Source organism: Myxocyprinus asiaticus, chromosome 36 (genome assembly GCF_019703515.2).
Source record: "Myxocyprinus asiaticus isolate MX2 ecotype Aquarium Trade chromosome 36, UBuf_Myxa_2, whole genome shotgun sequence".
Taxonomy (NCBI): domain Eukaryota; kingdom Metazoa; phylum Chordata; class Actinopteri; order Cypriniformes; family Catostomidae; genus Myxocyprinus; species Myxocyprinus asiaticus.
In genome coordinates this window covers 6,044,754-6,063,663 of record NC_059379.1, presented here as the reverse complement: position 1 = coordinate 6,063,663, position 18,910 = coordinate 6,044,754, and the positions used below count along the sequence as shown (strand labels likewise).

Here is an 18,910-nt window from a genome sequence, read left to right as displayed (position 1 = left end):
ACGTTGTTCCTGTATCTTGTAAGCCACGTAAGTGAAGTTTTACTTCTAAGAACTCTTGGCTGGGCCAGCATTGCACAAAAAAGCTTTTTTGATGTGACATGATATAAGTGAAACCATAACTCAAAGTGTACTGCAGTGATGCAAGGGAATTAGACACAGAGAGAGAAAGCGAGAGATGAATAGATTTTTAAAGGTAAATAGACTGTCAGAGTGAAAATGGCTCTCTGCAGAGAGTAAGCGATGGATTTTGTCTCAGAGGCAGTGTCCTCCTTCTGTGATGAGAAAGACAGGAGATTCCCTTCTCTCTTTCCCTCCCTACTTCCTTCCTCCTCCCTCCCACTATCTCTCCTTTGTTCCCCTCCCTCACCATCTCTTCATCAAATGCACTCAAGATGGAAGGCAGCAGTGATTTAGGCCACTGTACCAGTGTAGAGAATGTTGCTTACTCTCACGTTCATGTTGTCCACCAAAATGGCTGTAGACGTCCCAGGAGAACAGAGCAGGAGAGCTGTCACTCTGCTCAGGATCCAGAAGAAAGAAAAGATGGTGAAAAGAGAGTTGAGTGAGTAAATTACCCCTTTAAAATCTCTTCTGAAACTCTAGAGGAGACACATGGGAGATTGAAGCTGGAGATCTGTGCAAAACAGGAAAGTAGGAAAGACATCAAGAATGTGATGCAAGATCTCTTGTCACTTTTAACTGCATTCCCAAATCAAAACTGTCATTTCCTGCAGGTGTTGTGCGATCGTGTTTGACACAACAACGCAGGCGACCAGAAAACACAATCTTCGAGTGGCCCTCACACCTTCAGCTGCCAAAAAATAGAGAAAATTGGCTTGCGATGCTGAATGAATATTCATGAGGGGTTAAAGAGACTTGTTCGCAGTGTAGTTTCAGTGGTATGAGTGTAATTTAACCGTCTGTGAGTGTCTGTGAGCACTTTCGTGGGTGTCTGATCTTTCCAAACTTTTATGTACATTTCATGATATACATGAGAGGCTGGCAGAATTTTGGCTGTCGGTGTACAAGCATTAGTTGAGCATTAAAAAAAAAAAAAAAACTGCCGCTTTCTTTACTGTCGCATCATCACAGTTCACTGCTCAGTGTTCAAGATGTGCGCATGCTCTAAATTATACAAAACAAACACATGTAAGTCAAGTCTTAATGTACAACATGTGATAGAGGGCACCACTTGAAAAGCTTTGCATTATGGTTTAAACCATGATATTGTTGAATTCTTCTAATTATTGACACACATTCCAACAGCGCTGACTGATTTTCTATATTGCAGGGCTTTGAAGTACTTCCTGGTTTGTTTATATTATATATTTATATATATATATAAATTTTATATTATATATATATATATAAAGTTTGAAAATTTATTAAAAAAAACAAACAAACGGAAATATCACATTGACATAAGTATTCAGACCCTTATCTCAGTGCTTAGTTGAAGCACCTTTGACAGCGATTACAGCCTCAAGTATTTTTGGGTATGATGCGACAAGCTTTGCACACCTGGATTTGAGGATATTCTGCCATTCTTCTCTGCAGATCCTCTCAAGCTCTGTCAGGTTGGATGGGGATCGTCGGTGGACAGACATTTTAAGGTCTCTCCACAGATGTTCGATTGGGTTCAAATCTGGGATTCCTCCAGACATCACGCTTGGAATTGAGGCCAAACAGTTCAGTATTCGTTTCATCAGACCAAAGAGTCTTGTTCCTCACAGTCTGAGAGTTCTTTATGTGATTTTTTTTTTTCCAAGCAGGCTTTCATGTGTCTTGCACTGAGGAGAGGCTTCTGTCTGGTCACTCTGCCATAAAGCCCAGATTGGCGGAGTGTTGCAGTGATGGTTGTCCTTCTGCAAGTTTCTCCTATTTCCACACATGATCTCTGGAGCTCAACCAGAGTGACCATCGGGTTCTTGTTCACCTCTCTTACCAAGGCCCTTCTCCCATTTGGCTAGGCAGCCAGCTCTAGGAAGAGTCCTGTTTGTTCCAAACTTCTTCCATTTTAGAATTTTGGAGGCCACTGTGCTCCTGGGAACCTTCAATTCAGCCTATTTATTTATTTATTTATTATACTTTTTTTTTTTTTTCTAGCCTTCTGCAGATCTGTTCCTCGACACAATCCTGTCTCTAAGCTCTGCAGGCAGTTCCTTTGACCTCATGGCCTGGTCTTTGCTCTGATATGCATTTCCAGCTGTGAGCCCTTATATAGACAGGTGTGTACCTTTACAAATCATGTCCAGTCAATTGAATTTGCCACAGGTGGACTCCAATCAAAGTGTAGAAACATCTCAAAGATGATCCAGAGAAATGAGATGCACCTGAGCTAAATTTCAAGTATCATAGCAAAGGGTCTGAATACTTATGTCAATGTGATATTTCAGTTTTTCTTTGTTATAAATGAGCAAAATTATCAAAATCTGGTTTTTGCTTTGTCATTGTGGGGTATGGAGTAGGGATGCACCGATACCACTTTTTCTCTTCTGATACCGGAAATCTCAGTATCAGCCGATACCGATCCCAATCTGATACCAGTGTTATTTTTTTGCACAATAAGTTTAGAATATCTTTACATTATTGTGTGGAACTAATTGGGAGTACTCTTTAATATGTAAAGAAACACAAACCTCTAACTACACATTATTTCAAAGTAAATGTATAGCTTATTAAGAAACACTTTATTAACTAGTATACTGGATAATGTAGCAGCAAAATTAACAGTAATTCCAGTCTTCAAGTCTTTGGTAAAAAAGAAACCATTTTTTTTTTTTTTTTTTTTTTTTTTTTTATGTTTCAACTTGCATCTGAACTTTAAATGATTCAGATCTCTTTTTTGTTCAGTTTAGTTGTAAGACATCAGTCCACTTTTCATTCACACAGTTATTTTTTGGAACCCATTCAACTTAAATATTGTTATAAATTGTAAACAAATACTTATGATGACAACAATAATAATAATAATGAATTGTTATTACTATTATTATTATTGACTTTTAATTTACATTTTAAATACAACAGTAATATATTTAAATCGTGCACTTTTTAAACCCTCACGCTTTTATTTTGACATTCTAAACTCTCCAGGAAGTCCTGTATGTGTCTATTTGTAGACAAGTTCACAGTTTAATTCTCTTCTTATTCAAATTCTGGTAAAATGCACCTCCGGTGCCGTTCTAAATGCATATTATAAGTGAACCGAACTATTGAGCATCTACATCCGAGATACTGTTCTTGAGTAGCGCTCAAATATTGAAGGCTACAAATAGCCGCAAGTGCATCACCAGCCTGTGCGTGAGTTTGTGTAAACAGAGCAGCACCATTCAATAACCCGCTGGCGCTGCGCATACTATATATTTACTTATTAAACACAGCCTTTTGTGATTCACAGAGCTATCGCACGTCTTCAAGTCATATGAACTGCTTTAATGGTGTTTTAATGGTTCTTTTATGTCATTTTTGGAGCTTGACAGTAACGAACATGACTAACACACAGTATCGGATTTTGATCGGGCATGTCGGACCGATGCCCGATCTGTCTAAAAGCTTCAGTATCGGAGCCGATACCGATCCAGGTATCGGATCGGTGCATCCCTATTATGGAGTGTAGATTGATGGGGAAAAAAATGTATTTAAAGCATTTTAGCATAAGGCTGCAACATAACAAAATGTGAAAAAAATTAATCGGACTGAATATTCTATGAATGCACAGTAAGTACATATACTTATTTGTCTGTAAACTTTTCTTTTAAGACAGATTAGTCTAGCAATCCACAGACTAGTCGATTTTGACTATATGTAGTTCTGACATTAGACAGGAACGTTTATTAAACATTAAAGTATTAAATTGCAATTTATAGCAGATAAGCTAACACTTTCAAATGTATGTTTTGCATATGAACATGCACATGCCGAATAGACATTACAACAACATACACTACCGGTCAAAAGTTTTGAAACACTTACTCATTCTTTATTATATATATATATATATATATATATATATATATATATATATATATATATATATATATATATATATATATATATAATTTTTTTCACATTTTAGAATAATAGTAAAGTCATCAAAACTATGGAATAACATAAATGGAACTATGGGAATTATGTTGTGAATAAACAAAATCCAAAATAAATCAAAACTGTGTTATATTTTAGCATCTTCAGAGTAGTCACCCTTTGCCTAGAATTTTCAGAAATGTACTCTTGACATTTTCTCAACCAACTTCTTAAGGTATCACCCTGGGATGCTTTTTAAACAGTATTGAAGGAGTCCTCATCTAAGTTGGGCACTTATTGGCTGCTTTTCTTTATTATTTGGTCCAAGTCGGTTTTTTTTATTATTTTTTTTATAAAATTTTAGTTTTATAATGAAATAAATTAATATGGTGGCACAATGATATTTTTGTCTACAAAACTAATTTCAAACATTTAAGCATACGCCTTCAGATCAAAAGATTTTTAAGATCATGAGAAACATTTCAGTCAAGTGTTGCAAAACTTTTGACCGGTAGCGTATATGTACTATCAGGGTAGCAATGTTTCTGCCATTACATCTATTATTCTGTATCTCTGTCTATAACAGTAAAGTAGACCGATTATCATTCCATATGACAATGATTTCTACTAGAGGATATCATCAGTGTCCTCTTTATCTTTTTTGTCTCTCTTCTGCTGTGGGTTGCTTGACCCTTTGTTCCCCCCATCTTCCTTTCTGTAGTTTGATATTAGCAGAGGGTCCACACTGAGATATCACAGCAGGTCATGAAAATACTTGCTTCAGGCCACACAAAGCCTCATTCTCTTTCTTGTTGTCTCATTTCTCTGCTGTAATGTTATCATCGCTCTGTACTTTTGGCTTACTTTATCTTTTCTGTCGTACTTCACTCTGTAGATTGTCTCAGATATGTTTTATTGTCTTCGTCTGTGATTCCCAACAATGCTTCACTAGGGGTTTCTTCAAATATGGGTACTTTTATCTTCCAGAGGTTGCTGTTTTATCATTATTATTAGTAAAAGGTTTAAAAATAAAGCTTATTTATTTAGTATTCTTATTCTTATTATTTTAATGAAGGTCACATTAAAACTGTTTTGGAAACTCTTTTTACCATGCTTTCATCATTTATTTTTTTGCTACTTACACTATGTGTATAAATTGTATTTGACCCTTTTCCTAGAGCCATACATTTAATTTAAACATGAATCTTCATCATAAAATATTGCATTTTTAAAACTACACTGGGGTGGTACCCTCAAGGGGAGCTTTTCTGTACCTCTAGTTTAAATTTGTAACTTGTTTTGGGTACATATTTGTGCCCTTAATGGCCTACTATGTAAAGTTTCATTAAAGGTACATTCATATGTTTTGTTCCTTTGGGAACCAAAAAAAGTACCTTTTTGTCTCCTTAAGGTACAAATGTGTACGTGAGACTAGGGTACCACCCTAGTGATGGCCTTGTACTTTAAACAGTAACAGTTCTACAAGTGTTTCTGCAAGATGATTTTTATAAATTTACACTAATTACGACAATGGTGGTGCAATTTCCACCACACCCAATGATTTGTCTACTAATAGTTTTTTTTTTTTTTTTTATACAGAATTCTCCAGTAATGTGCATATATCCACTGTTTAATATTGATAGTAGTCAAATTACATAATAGCAAGAGTGTGAAAAGTATGTTTAAGGGAGTTTCTTCTTGTTCACACTGCCAAAAGTGCCCATATAGTTGAAGAAACATCCCACTGTTCTTTGATTTACTATTGCAAACATCATGTTCTACCAAAGATATTTCACATTGCTGCTATAAATAATACAGATTTAGGAGCAGAAGTCAACACTGATATTGTAATCTAAACCATTATGGCACGCATTCTATAGCCTGCTGTTCTTTGATCATACAGTAAAGAAATTCACACCGGTGTGTGAACATCTCCCTACTGGAGACCAGCTGCCATTGATTGAACACAGCTGTGAGACAGAAGCTATGGACTGAGAGGGGGTGGGCATTAAATAGAAGGAGTGTTTTAATTTTAATCATGAACACAATCATAACATCAACATTCTGATTGAAGAGCAACTCTCACTCTCAAATCCAGTTTGAAGCCCAATACGCGACTGCACCACCTCAACAGATTCATTCAAAAACACATTCACATTCACAACCACAACATATCTTATCCATTAAAATTTGCATGATAACAAATCCATTAATGGAAACTTGTATCTACTAAAATGGGACTGACTTTAATCAAGCTATAGAAAAAAGGCAACAATGCCTTAAAAATGAAATATGAGTTTCAAAAATGTCCTAATACAGCGTAGTTTTTAAATCAGCAAAACCTACCTCCATAAACCTTAATTCCTTGAAGTGGCCATCGCCTGTAGCCTTCACTATCTGTCTTTAGCTCATTTTCATTTGGAACGACCCCTCGAATAGAAGGTCCTTCAGTGTCTTTCAATGGTGCAAAAATGTTATTTGGAATGTATTCCTATTTATCTCAGAGACAACACAGTGTAAAGTAATGAACCTCAGGTTCCATTTCATGATTATAAATATATGTGATGTATGAGTGTGGACTTATTTTGCTGAAGTGTTGCTCTGCTATTTTCTATCCAGCCGTTTGATTGAGTTTAACGCCTGTGACTGCTCAGATAAAGGTGTAGGTGTGTTTGGGTTATTTGCATCTTTGAGGGAGAATGCTGACACTTGTGTATTCATGTGAGCAGTCAATCCTGACAGAACTGGATTCACAGTTCTCATCTGTTGCAGGGGCTCTCTCTCTCTCTTTCATCAAGTCTTGCTTTAACATCTGCCTCAGAGATGTCACAAGAAACTAAATGCAAGCTACATTATTTTCTGAGTGAAGAAGAGCTTGCTTAAACTTGGAGATTATCCAGGAATCTAGAACATATTTTTAATCCATGAAATGTTTTAAGGGGATTTAATCTTTTTTACTCTAAAGGATTTCGGTCCATGACAGTCTTATGAATTGGAAGCTTCTATATGCTGTTTTTATGGGAATAGTTGAGTTGTATTGCATTCACGGACACTGGTGGTTGTTTAAAGTTTATGTGATCTTTAAAGTTGATTAAGTATCAGTATATAGTGACATGAGCTGATTTTAAACAAACTTCTGCAAACAGTTCAATGCTTACAAATTAAATTTGAACAGAATCTAGGCAGTGCATATACAGTCCATTCAAATAGAACATTGGCTGACAAAGAAAACTCACATTTCCCTCGGCAAATATTAAAGTCTTGTTTAATTTAGTAATTTTGGTAAATTCCAAACATTAGAAAAGAAGATATGATAATAATTTAATTGTAAAGAAATAAAGAAATATTGTGACAATGTTGATTACCACAGAAATGTATTTTGACTTGTCCCTCCTTACAATGGAAGTGAATGGGGCCAAAATGTAAATATTAAAATGCACACTATTTCAAAACTATAGCCACAAGAAGTAAACAATATATGTGTTAACATGATTTTAGTGTGATAAAATCACTTACTATCCTATTCTGTGTAAAGTTATATCCAATATTACAACTTCGTTGCCATGACAACATAATGCTGTATACCCTGAAACCCCAAAACGACCGTAGAAATAATTAATTCAACAAAGTTACAGTTCAAATAATACACAATATTTAACAAAATAATTAATTTAAGAGCTTTTATAAAATTATAAGCTTCACATTTCTGCCTTTAAACCCTCCAAAAATTGCCCACTTACATTGTCTCACTGTAAACTTTATTTTTGCTCAAAATGCTGTCGAAATTAACATGTGTAAATATTTGTATGAACATAAAAAGATTCAACAACTATGACATAAACTGAACAAGTTTCACAGACATGTGACTAACAGAAATGGAATAATGTGTCTCTGAACAAAGCGGGGGTCAAAAGTAACAGTCAGTATCTGGTGTGGCCACCAGCTGCATTAAGTACTGCAGTGCATCTCGTCCTCATGGACTGCACCAGATTTGCCAGTTCTTGCTGTGAGATGTTACCCCACTCTTCCACCAAGGCACTTGCAAGTTCCCAGACATTTCTGGGGGGAATGGCCCTAGCCCTTACCCTCCGATCGAACAGGTTCCAGACGTGCTCAACTGGGATTGAGATCCGGGCTCTTCGCTGACCATGGCAGAACACTGACATTCCTGTCTTGCAGGAAATCATGCACAGAACGAGCAGTATGGCTGGTGGCATTGTCATGCTGGAGGGTCATGTCAGGATGAGCCTGCAGGAAGGGTACCACATGAGGGAGGAGGATGTCTTCCCTGTAATGCACAGCATTGAGATTGTCTGCAATGACAATAAACTCAGTCAGATGATGCTGTGGCACACCGCCCCAGACCATGACGGACCCTCCACCTCCAAATCGTTCAGAGTACAGGCCTCGGTGTAATGCTCATTCCTTCGACGATAAACATGAGTCGACCATCACCCCTGGTGAGACAAAACTACGATTCGTCAATGAAGAGCACTTTTTGCCAGTCCTGTCTGGTCCAGCGAAGGTGGGTTTGTGCCCATAGGCGACGTTATTGCCGGTGATGTCTGGTAAGGACCTGCCTTACAACAGGCCTTCAAGCCCTCAGTCCAGCCTCTCTCAGCCTATTGCGGACAGTCTGAGCACTGATGGAGGGATTGTGCATTCCTGGTATAACTCAGGCAGTTGTTGTTGCCATCCTGTACCTGTCCCTCAGGTGTGATATTCGGATGTACCGATCCTGTGCAGGTGTTGTTACACATGGTCTGCCACTGCAAGGACGATCAGCTGTCCTTCCTGTCTCCCTGTAGCACTGTCTTAGGCATCTCACAGTACAGACATTGCAATTTATTGCCCTGGCCACAGCTGCAGTCCTCATGCCTACATGCAGCATTCCTAAGGCACGTTCACGCAGATGAGCAGGGACCCTGGGCATCTTTTTTTGGTGTTTTTCAGAGTCAGTAGAAAGGTCTCTTTAGTGTCTTAAGTGTTTATAACTGTGACCTTAATTGCCTACTCTCTGTAAGCTGTTAGTGTGTTAACGACCATTGTTTGTGGTTCATTGAACAAGCACGAAAACATTGTTTAAACCCTTTACAATAAAGATCTGTAAAGTTATTTGGATTTTTACAAAATTATCTTTAAAATACAATGTCCTGAAAAAGGGATGTTTCTTTTGCTGAGTTTTATATATATATATATATATATATATGTGTGTGAGTGATGCTTATATATGAACTAAGTTTTGAACTTGAACTTATATATGAACTACTCTTTGTATGTCTGTTCTGCATATGTTTAGTATATAAGATCAATTAATTTTTTGTAATTATTTTTTATTTATTTATCACACATTATATATTTTGCACATATACAGTGAAATTCTTTTTTTTCACATATCCCAGCTGGGCTGGGGTCAGAGTCAGCTATGATACAGTACCCCTGGAGCAGATAGGGTCAAGGGCCTTGCTCAAGGGCCCAACAGTGGCATCTTGGCAGTGCTGGGGCTTGAACACCCAACCTTCTGATCAGTAACCCAGAGCCTTAACTGCTGAGCCACCACTGCCCCGCAATGCATAAGAACTATACATGTTAGCATGAGACATGTTTGTTTTTACAAACTGAATGTGTCAAAAATTATTTTATGTGGTAAATAAATACATTTCCCTATAATGTACCCATAGAATGCTTACATTTGATCACATTTCATAACATTTTCTGACCTTTTCAACCTTGTTGAGAGTTGTCAGAGCACAGAAAGGGATTAGCCTTTCCTTTTGTGGAATAATTAAACTAAACAAGCCGCTCGTGTCTTCACACCTTGACTCTGTGATCTCTCACAGTTTATGATTAAATAGGCCTCAGTCGAATCTGTTTGTCTTCTAAGGCTGCAACAAACTATTATTTTTCAGATTAAAATTTTTATCCATTGCTTCTCAACATGACACATAACAAAGCAAAACATTCATATACAGTGTCAACCATTAAACCCCATTGTTTCCCTTCCCCACTCCCGATCCCCAACCCCCAACCCCCAACCCCAACCCCACACCGACCCCCAACAAACATCCCTGTGGCCAAAGTCCGAGTACACACGCAGATATATATATATATATATATATATATATACACTACCGGTCAAAAGTTTTGAAACACATACTCATTCTTTATTATATATTTTTTTCAATAGAAACATTTGCAGACATTTGCAGACATTGCCTAGAATTTGCAGACATGTACTCTTGACATTTTCTCAACCAACTTCTTGAGGTATCACCCTGGGATGCTTTTTAAACAGTATTGAAGGAGTTCCCATCTATGTTTGGCATTTATTGGCTGCTTTTCTTTATTATTTGGTCCAAGTCATCAATTTCAAAAACGTTTTTTATTTTATTTTATTTTTTTTTTTTATTAAATTTTAGTTTTATAATGAAATAAATTAATATGGTGGCACAATTATATTTTTGTCTACAAAACTAATTTCAAACATTTAAGCATACGCCTAAAGATCAAAATATTTTTAAGATCATGAGAAACATTTCAGTCAAGTGTTTCAAAAGTTTTGACCGGTAGTGTATATATATATATATATATATATTTATTTTTATCTGCGTGTGTACTCGGACTTTGGCCACAGGGATGTTTGTTGGGGGTCGGTGTGGGGTTGGGGATCGGGAGGGTATATCTTTTTTTATTTGTATCTGCCTGTGGACTCGGACTTTGGCCACAGGGATGTTTGTTGGGGGTCGGTGTGGGGTTGTAATAAATAAATAAAAATAATAATAATAGAGATTTACTTATCAATGTAATGACTCCCCTGCTCTTACTTGAGCCAGCTCTAAAGAAAACATGTCCACCCCATATCTTCCCAAATTTTTAGCTTCCTGTGGGGAAAGATGCATTTCTTGAAGAAACACTATATAATATTTCTTACGCTTAAGAAAAGAAATAACCTTCCTTCTTTTTAAGGGGTGCCCCAACCCATTCACATTCCACGTGGAGAGAGACAATCCACTCATATTAACATTTGACATTTTTACATATAAGAAAAAAAGGATTGTATGTCAAAACTAAAATTATGAAGACCACATTCCAACATTAGTGCAACAATCAACCCCAGAACTTTCCCCAGAACCAAACAAACAGAAAAAAGAAAAACGTGTGCATTAACCCCATGCACGACAGCACCAACCGGCGTCCATCCCTCTTAACTCAAACGGTCCATGTACGCCTACAAGAGCCCCCGTGACAACTTTGCCATTGGATTGCTCAAGTCTGGTGCTTCTATACAAAAATTTGTAAAACAGAATTACACAACAGAAAATAATCTAAAAAACAAACTCCAGCTCCTAAGCGGAATAAAAAACATGTAGATTAATCAACTTAATTGTCTTGAAGGTGTGTTCCTCCACAAAACAAGCTCCAGTCGCTAGCGGAACCAGCATAAAAAAAAAAAAAAAAAGTGTGAAATTATTTTTCAAGGAAACGCACAGCTATAAAGTAGTTCCAGGTCTTGACCGCATTACGGTTCCATATCACTTCGCCAAATTATTTCAGTTATTTCAAAGAGCCCTACAGGCTACCACAACAAAATAACCAGTTAAATCAAAGACATTGTTTGATGTTCTTAACTGATTTACTTTAACCAATCTCTAAAATATCCAACATTTATTTCAGTTTCGGTTAAAATGAGCCCTTGCGCTCCCTCATCTCCCCCGCCCTTACACACGCTCACACACACACACGCTCACACACATACATAAGCATGCACATGCGCTCACACACATACAAACACACACTCACACACACACATACGCTCGCACACACACACAACCTTTTTCTCCTATGCCGAAAAGCAGCGCATCCTCTGTTGCTAGTTATAACGTGACGTTTTTGAATTAGCAACGAAAGCTTGAGCTGTATCAAAGCTAGATACACTTGATCAATACAACAGTTTCTATATTATCTGAAATATCTGTAGGAAACACCCTCGCGCCCCCCTCACACACACACACATAATCCCACACTCGTGGACACACATATGCGTAATGCACACACAAGGCCCAAACATACTCGTGAGAGAAAAACAGAGTAGTAATGTCAGCACACTCCTGCATCTCAGTCGGGATGAAAAAAAGGTTTACAACAGGAATATGACGACACACATCTTGGCTATTTTGAAGCGATGTTACTTCTGACAAGAGCTGCAACAAAAAAAGGTAATCCCAGAAAGCGAGAGATCTCATTTTCTCATTTTCTCTCTTTCGATCCCTCATATACAAACTCGCACACTAACTCACGCATAAACTCACACACACACATACACACAAGCACTAACTCACACACACAAACGCACAAACGCACTACCTTATTACTCCAGTATGTCTTCCAGTGAAGCAGCGTAAACCTCGCAATCCTCCGTTGCTAGTTCTAAAGTGACGTTTTCGAATAAGCAACGAAGGCTCAGACTGCATTAAAGCAAGACGCTGAATCTGTGGCGAATGAAAGTAGTTCCTCTCATAAGAGCATTTTAGGGACAAAAACCAGAACATGTCTTGAGATAAAACCCTGAATGATGTCTTAAGGTGTGGCAACTGGCCCGTTGAATTGTTTAAAAATAATGCACACCCGAGTTGTAACTCCGCTGCGCGTCGTGACAGCATTACCACCTCGGGTGTGCATTATTTTTAAACAATTCAATGGGCCAGAGTCAATTATTCCTTACATAATATGTATTATTTATCTTATTTATACTTCTGACAGTGCAGAAAAGTCAAAATATACTTATATTCAAGATATAATCTTATATGTTGTTATGTAATATGTTGCTTCTTAGGTATATGTATGTTGTTTTAAGGAATTTTTGATGTTTTAAAATATTTACATATTTAATATTATATTCCACATTCTCAGATAATTTTTTTTTTCTTCTGCAGTATAGCTTTTAAAGTAAATGTACATTGTTTTAAAGGAGTTTTAGATATTTATATTGGAAAACAAGCCAAAACAAAAACAAATTATAAGCGAATTTTGTTGCAGCATATAATGGGGAGAAGACTACCCTCTCTCACCTTTTTGTTCACTTTGATCCATCTTTAACTCACAAAAAACAAACTCTCTCTTCTTAATAAAGCTGCGTATTGTTGATTTCCTTTACAATAAGATAAGACACACGTAAGTCGCGAGCCATCATGTTATAATCTAGCTGCATCAAGCGTCCGCGTATGAGGGCAAGTGTCCCCGTGCCAAAGTGTGCATCAGCCGGGATGCAGTCTCTCCCCCTTAGATCGGGTCACTTCACGCGACTCATGGAAGTGGTGCTGACCGCACAGAGAAATACCAGTTTCGGAGTTTGTACTTATTGACATGACCTGCTTCCTTATTATTTGAACTTTAGTAAAGGATGCAGACTCACCGAGGTGTTTCCTTTAAAGAAGCTCTGACATGCAAGTTTTGCTTAAGTGGAACGGCAGCTCTGTCTACGCTATATTTCAAAACGAGAGTGCTTCTGTATTTACTTGTTTTGTATAATTTCCTAATATTTTGCGATCTACATCACCTGAATCTGTTTTGAATGTCTGGACTGTGAGCTGTGTTTTCTTCCTCTCCTCAATCAGGAGCAAGCTGCGGTTGGTGCTCCTTTCGCGTGTCCTCATTAGAGTTTTATGTGATCTCATGTTAAGTTAAATGAGATCAAACGACTATTCGACATGAACATTTTTGTCAACAATTTTTTTATTGTCGACGTTGTCGATAATGTTGACTAATTGTTTCAGACCTATTATCTTCTGTACGCTTGCCTGGCTTAACGGCCTCCTAGATTACCAAAAACACGTATTCCTTGTCGAAAAATTTTAATCAGTTTACCAAATCGCAACGAATCCATTCACATACTTTATTCAATCAGGACAGATCATCATTTTACATTAGATATGCTTTTAAAGCTGATTATTAATCTCTTCTACATGCTGCTAATTTAAAATGAGAAACTTTCATTTACTGCACTGAAAAAGCCACTCTGTCTTCACTACAATCTCTGCAAGAAATCGAGAATGAAGGTACTACATTCTGGCAAGGCTTGTTTGAGAGCAATATATTGATTATAACTTGGTGCTAATTAGTTATGGACTTACTGTGCCAGACTTCTGTTGTTTATGGGTCTCTGTAAGCAAATGTCATAAATTACATTTTAAAAGTAGTAGTTCACTCAATTTAAGAGCCTTGTATTGTTTAGACCCCAAATTATTTTCTTTCTTTCATGAAAAATGACATGCTAGGCGGAAAGTACGAGCTGCTTTTTTTTTCTTCTGTACAACAAAAATGGAAGGTGAATAATATTGCTAATCTCCAAAAAAGCACAATTTATGTGCCATAATATTCGATATGACTCAAGCACTATATTTCAAGGGTTCTGAAGCCCTACATTAACTTTGAGTGAGGAATGGACCGAAATTTAAGTTCACTGATAATCATGAAAGGTGAAGATTGTTAAATTTTTGTCTGTTCCTTGCACAAACTTATCACATTAGTCTCAGAAGGCTCGAAATATAGCACATTGTATGGTACTTTTTGTCCTTGTTGGAGCTTGACAGTATGAAACACCATCCACTTTCTTCAAACAAACAAACAGAAGCTCATGAGGGTGAGCAAATGATGACAAACTATTTATTTTTGTGTGAACTATACTTTTAACTTCACAAAAGAGCACACTATGCAATGATACAGTACCACATGTGTAATCAAATGTATTATATGTGAGATGTTCCCTGTCTTGTGGTATGTAGAAACAATATGAAACATTAAATTGCTTTTATATCTCATCTGTTTTCAGGAGATTCAACATGGCTTCCGCTGCCTTCTTACATTTTTGTTGCAGCTGGGCTTGAACACAGCTGCATTCCACCTCAAGAGCTCTTAGAGTGCATGATGTAAGTGCATTTCTACTGCCTCTCTAAGATGAACGACTGAAATATGAACCTCAGTCAAGTTTTCTGGACCTCCGGTCCACCATCTGATTAAGTTAAGGCCCTCCAAAACACCCATCAGAGAGAGTGGGAATAAGGAGCAGAGGTGGCTGGTATTTGGTGGTGGTGGAGGACGAGGAGGAGAAGGGTTTGGAAACCATCTACATCCATTGGAATATACCATTTCTGGAATACCACAGTGTATATGGAATATTGCAGAACTTTTCTGAATTTTCAGGATCATTTGGAATATTGGGAATTTCACCCCTGTTCGCAGCCATGAAGGTGAACCCGAGCTCTTGTTTGTGTCCTGTACTTTTGTGCCTGTGTTTTCTGGAAAAGGGTTATGAGGCAAGCCATCACGGCCAGGCAAAAGTCATCTCCAGGAGCCACAATGCAACACACAACCACAACCAGACCAAGGAAGGGGAAACAGAAGTCCACCATCGGCCCAAACGGGGATGGATATGGAACCAATTCTTTGTCTTAGAAGAGCACATTGGACCAGATGCACAATATGTAGGAAAGGTATGAAATTTATTAGTTATGAAATTCCCTAGTGAGAGTTTTGCTAAGTTTGTAGTTATATGGGCTTGACAATGCCAACATACTGTTATTCTACAGGCTTGTTTTTTTTTGTTGTTGTTTTTTTTTTTTATATATATCTCTAAAGCAAGACCAAAATTTTGGACTGTAGCTCGTCCTAGAACTTTCAAGCTACATCCACCAAACTTGGCACAGGCCTTCAGCCTGTTTTGACTCACTTTGCCAGTCAACGGTCAGGACTTAAAGTTTTCCAGTAGCAGATGATCAACACACAGAAAAATACACACCGTGAAAAATGGGTGTGAAAAATACACACCCATAGACTTACATTGACAGAATGTTCAAAATGGGCCAAGATTTTTCAAAATCTATCTTTCTCCATGAGATCTAAATTATGTTTTGTGGCTTTTAATCCATTATTCTTAGCTTTGAGTCAATCTTAATGCTAGTGTAATCCTAAAAGTTGACAAAATCTACTTATTATAACACATACGCATTTAAAAATCATGGTTCACTGTTCAAGCCTATTGTGACATCTAATATGTCCCACCCAAACTATTTTTTATAGAAAAAGCAATGCAGAATGGAAAACTGTACTCACCATGCCATGTCAAGGGGTCTTGAAATGCCATTTAACAGCAGTCAAAAATGGAATACTGACATACTTTAGACCCTCATGTTGAACATACTGTAAATTTGTTAATCAAGTAGTGACCTTTTGGTTATTCTGTAACCTTCCATCACTTGTCTGTAACCGTTGGACTTGATCGATAATATCTTTGCATGGAGTTAGCTTAGCACAGCAAAATTGTGCTCGAAACTGCAGCTTGACTTATTGGTTTGGGTCTGAGATTTGACAACCTTCATCATTTTGGCAAGACTCATGACCGTTCATTGTGTTTGCCTCACAGGCTTGTCGATCTTGTAAAACATGAATTTTGTGTCCATGCCAACTAGTAAATAGAACCATTAATCTATTAGCATCTTGATAAGACAGTCCAGAGGCAATGTTCTGAATCAATGCAAAGGAACTTTTGGGTTTATATTCCTTGGTGTGTGGAATAGGTTAATTTACGTTATTATGTCATTTGTGTACACTGTGAGCACACTGTAAATTGCAATGCTAATTAGGGATGGATCAGGATGTGAGGTCAACAATGTTATTTAGATTATTATTATTTTTACATTTTTTAGTTTTCATATTTTAGTGATTGATGATTTTAGGGATAAAGGGGATGAATTTGGAGAGGATTTTAGCTTGTTAGTGTGCTGTTGTGGGTCACTCAGACAGGACACATTTATTGTGTGCTGTTATTTGAATCGATTTTCCAAGTAATGCTCTACAAGGATGTCTTTGACCATTTTTCTGCATGCACGGGCAATACATTTTTAAGAGACTGTGTCAAGTTTAAAAAATTTACACTTTTAAATCAGTGTGTCTTGAGACATCTGCAATTTGTCTATTTAGTTGCATTCTGTCTAGCTTTTGTAATCGCAAGAGTGTTTTGTGTGTTGCGTTGTTTTACAATTGTTTTCTATGTAAACATGCTGTAGACAGATTTCTTCTTCTGTTTTATTCAACATTCCCCGGCAGGAGTGGTAAACCTTAATACAGTTAAAAAAATAAAAAAAAAAAAGCATAAAAAACAAACAAAAAAAAAAACAAATGTGAGAACTTGAGATACCTGCATTTTATCTGTGTAGTTGTGCTTCATCTAGCTTTTGTAACCACAAGCATGTTATGTGTGGTGTGCTGTTTATAATTGTTTACTATGTAAACATGCAGGGTGTCTTCGGCAGTTGCAACATCTACAAATAGTGAATCTGTTAGCTTAACTACATTTCTGAGTAGCGAGGTGGCAGCTTCGTTGGTTTTTATATCATGTTGCTTTTCAGTAGCGAAGCTATATTTTTTATTATGTAGCGGCATAGCATTGCCAAAACTACACTACTACATCATGTCATGTACCTGGTGTTTTCTATCGCCAATTTTAAATAAAAACTAAAGATGTCAGATTCACAAATGAATCGCTCATTTGACTCAGTTCTTTACAATTGGTCACACGTGATAGCAAAGTGGTTTGAATCGCGATTCAGTCTGAATGACTCATAATGCTTACACGTGGGCTGCTGAATCATTTTTGCACTCTCTCACTTGCCAACACACTAACGGAATACTTAAAAAAAAAAAAAAAAAAAATTAAAAATGAAGATAACACCGGTTGCAGTGGATCTATAATCAATGGAAACTGAACCTGCAAAGGCATCCTTTAATTCACCAGTGATGAAGAAGGTCTTTATTAAGTTTTACATGTGTGCCACTTTTGAAACGAAAAGACATTTTCCAACTAAAAAAGTTTCAAAACACTTTGTAGCTATACACGAAAACACATCAAAAAATTACCAAGGCATTACCATGTTTTTTTTTTTAAAGAAATGTACCATTACTTGGGAGAGCCATGTAAATAGAATAGTATATTAATATGGTAATCATATATCAAATTACCATGATAGTACCATAGTATTCTTTGAAGTACTTTGAAGAACCATGTAAAAACAGAATGGTACACAAATATGGTAGTTGTATATCAGAGTACCATATAATTACCATCTGATTCCATTAGATATTGGAGTGTTGTTGCCCAGATGTGCTCACACACAATTTGGCCTGTGAACAGAAGCTTCTAGTACATACAACAGCTAGACACAGAATTATAGGATAAAATGAATATCATATGCACATAGAGTTGTTATAGGAATGTGCACAGGAAATTATGTTCAAATGTGTTTGCACAGTAGTATAAATATGAGAAATAAAATAAATCTTTGATTTTGCATATTGAACACACAGGTTTGTATAGGTAGCATTTTTAAATATGAACGTACATGTTTTTTTTTTTGTACATGCACACACAGTTTATATTGCACCATATTGTACTATACTGTACCATGGCTTTGATAAACATCATGTGAATACATTTTTTAGATCCTTTGTCTATGACAGTATGCTCCGTGCATCTGGCATAAATGTAGCAAGTAGCTTAAATGTAACAAGCTACTTTTGGCCAGAGGTGGGTAGTAACGCGCTACATTTACTCCGTTACATTTACTTGAGTAACTATTTGGGGAAAAAATACTTTTAGAGTAGGTTCAAAAGTGGGTACTTCTTACTCTCACTCTAGTAAATTTCGAATTATTTTTTTATTTATTTTTTTTTTTTAACTTTAAAGTAAAAATCGATGTTCCTGTCATTACATTACTGGGTTTAATTTTAATTAATGCATAATTTATTGAGAGATTATTGAATGGGACTTTTAGGAGAGTGGAAGTTCACACAGCTGCGCATGCTGCTGTCACAGACTGTCACTCAAGTCATC

The 18,910-nt window shown here is 36.9% G+C and overlaps 1 protein-coding gene across 2 annotated transcripts in view; it reads left to right on the top strand.

Annotated features, from left to right (window-relative positions):
* LOC127427317 (cadherin-18-like) overlaps nucleotides 1-18,910 on the top strand; it is a 286,332-nt gene that overhangs the window by 180,353 nt on the left and 87,069 nt on the right. For both annotated transcript variants that reach the window (XM_051674864.1, XM_051674863.1), the window contains one exon: nucleotides 14,855-15,515. In XM_051674864.1, coding sequence (XP_051530824.1) covers nucleotides 15,267-15,515 — 249 coding nt within the window. In that variant the 5' untranslated portion in view covers nucleotides 14,855-15,266. The remainder of the gene's footprint in view (nucleotides 1-14,854; nucleotides 15,516-18,910) is intronic.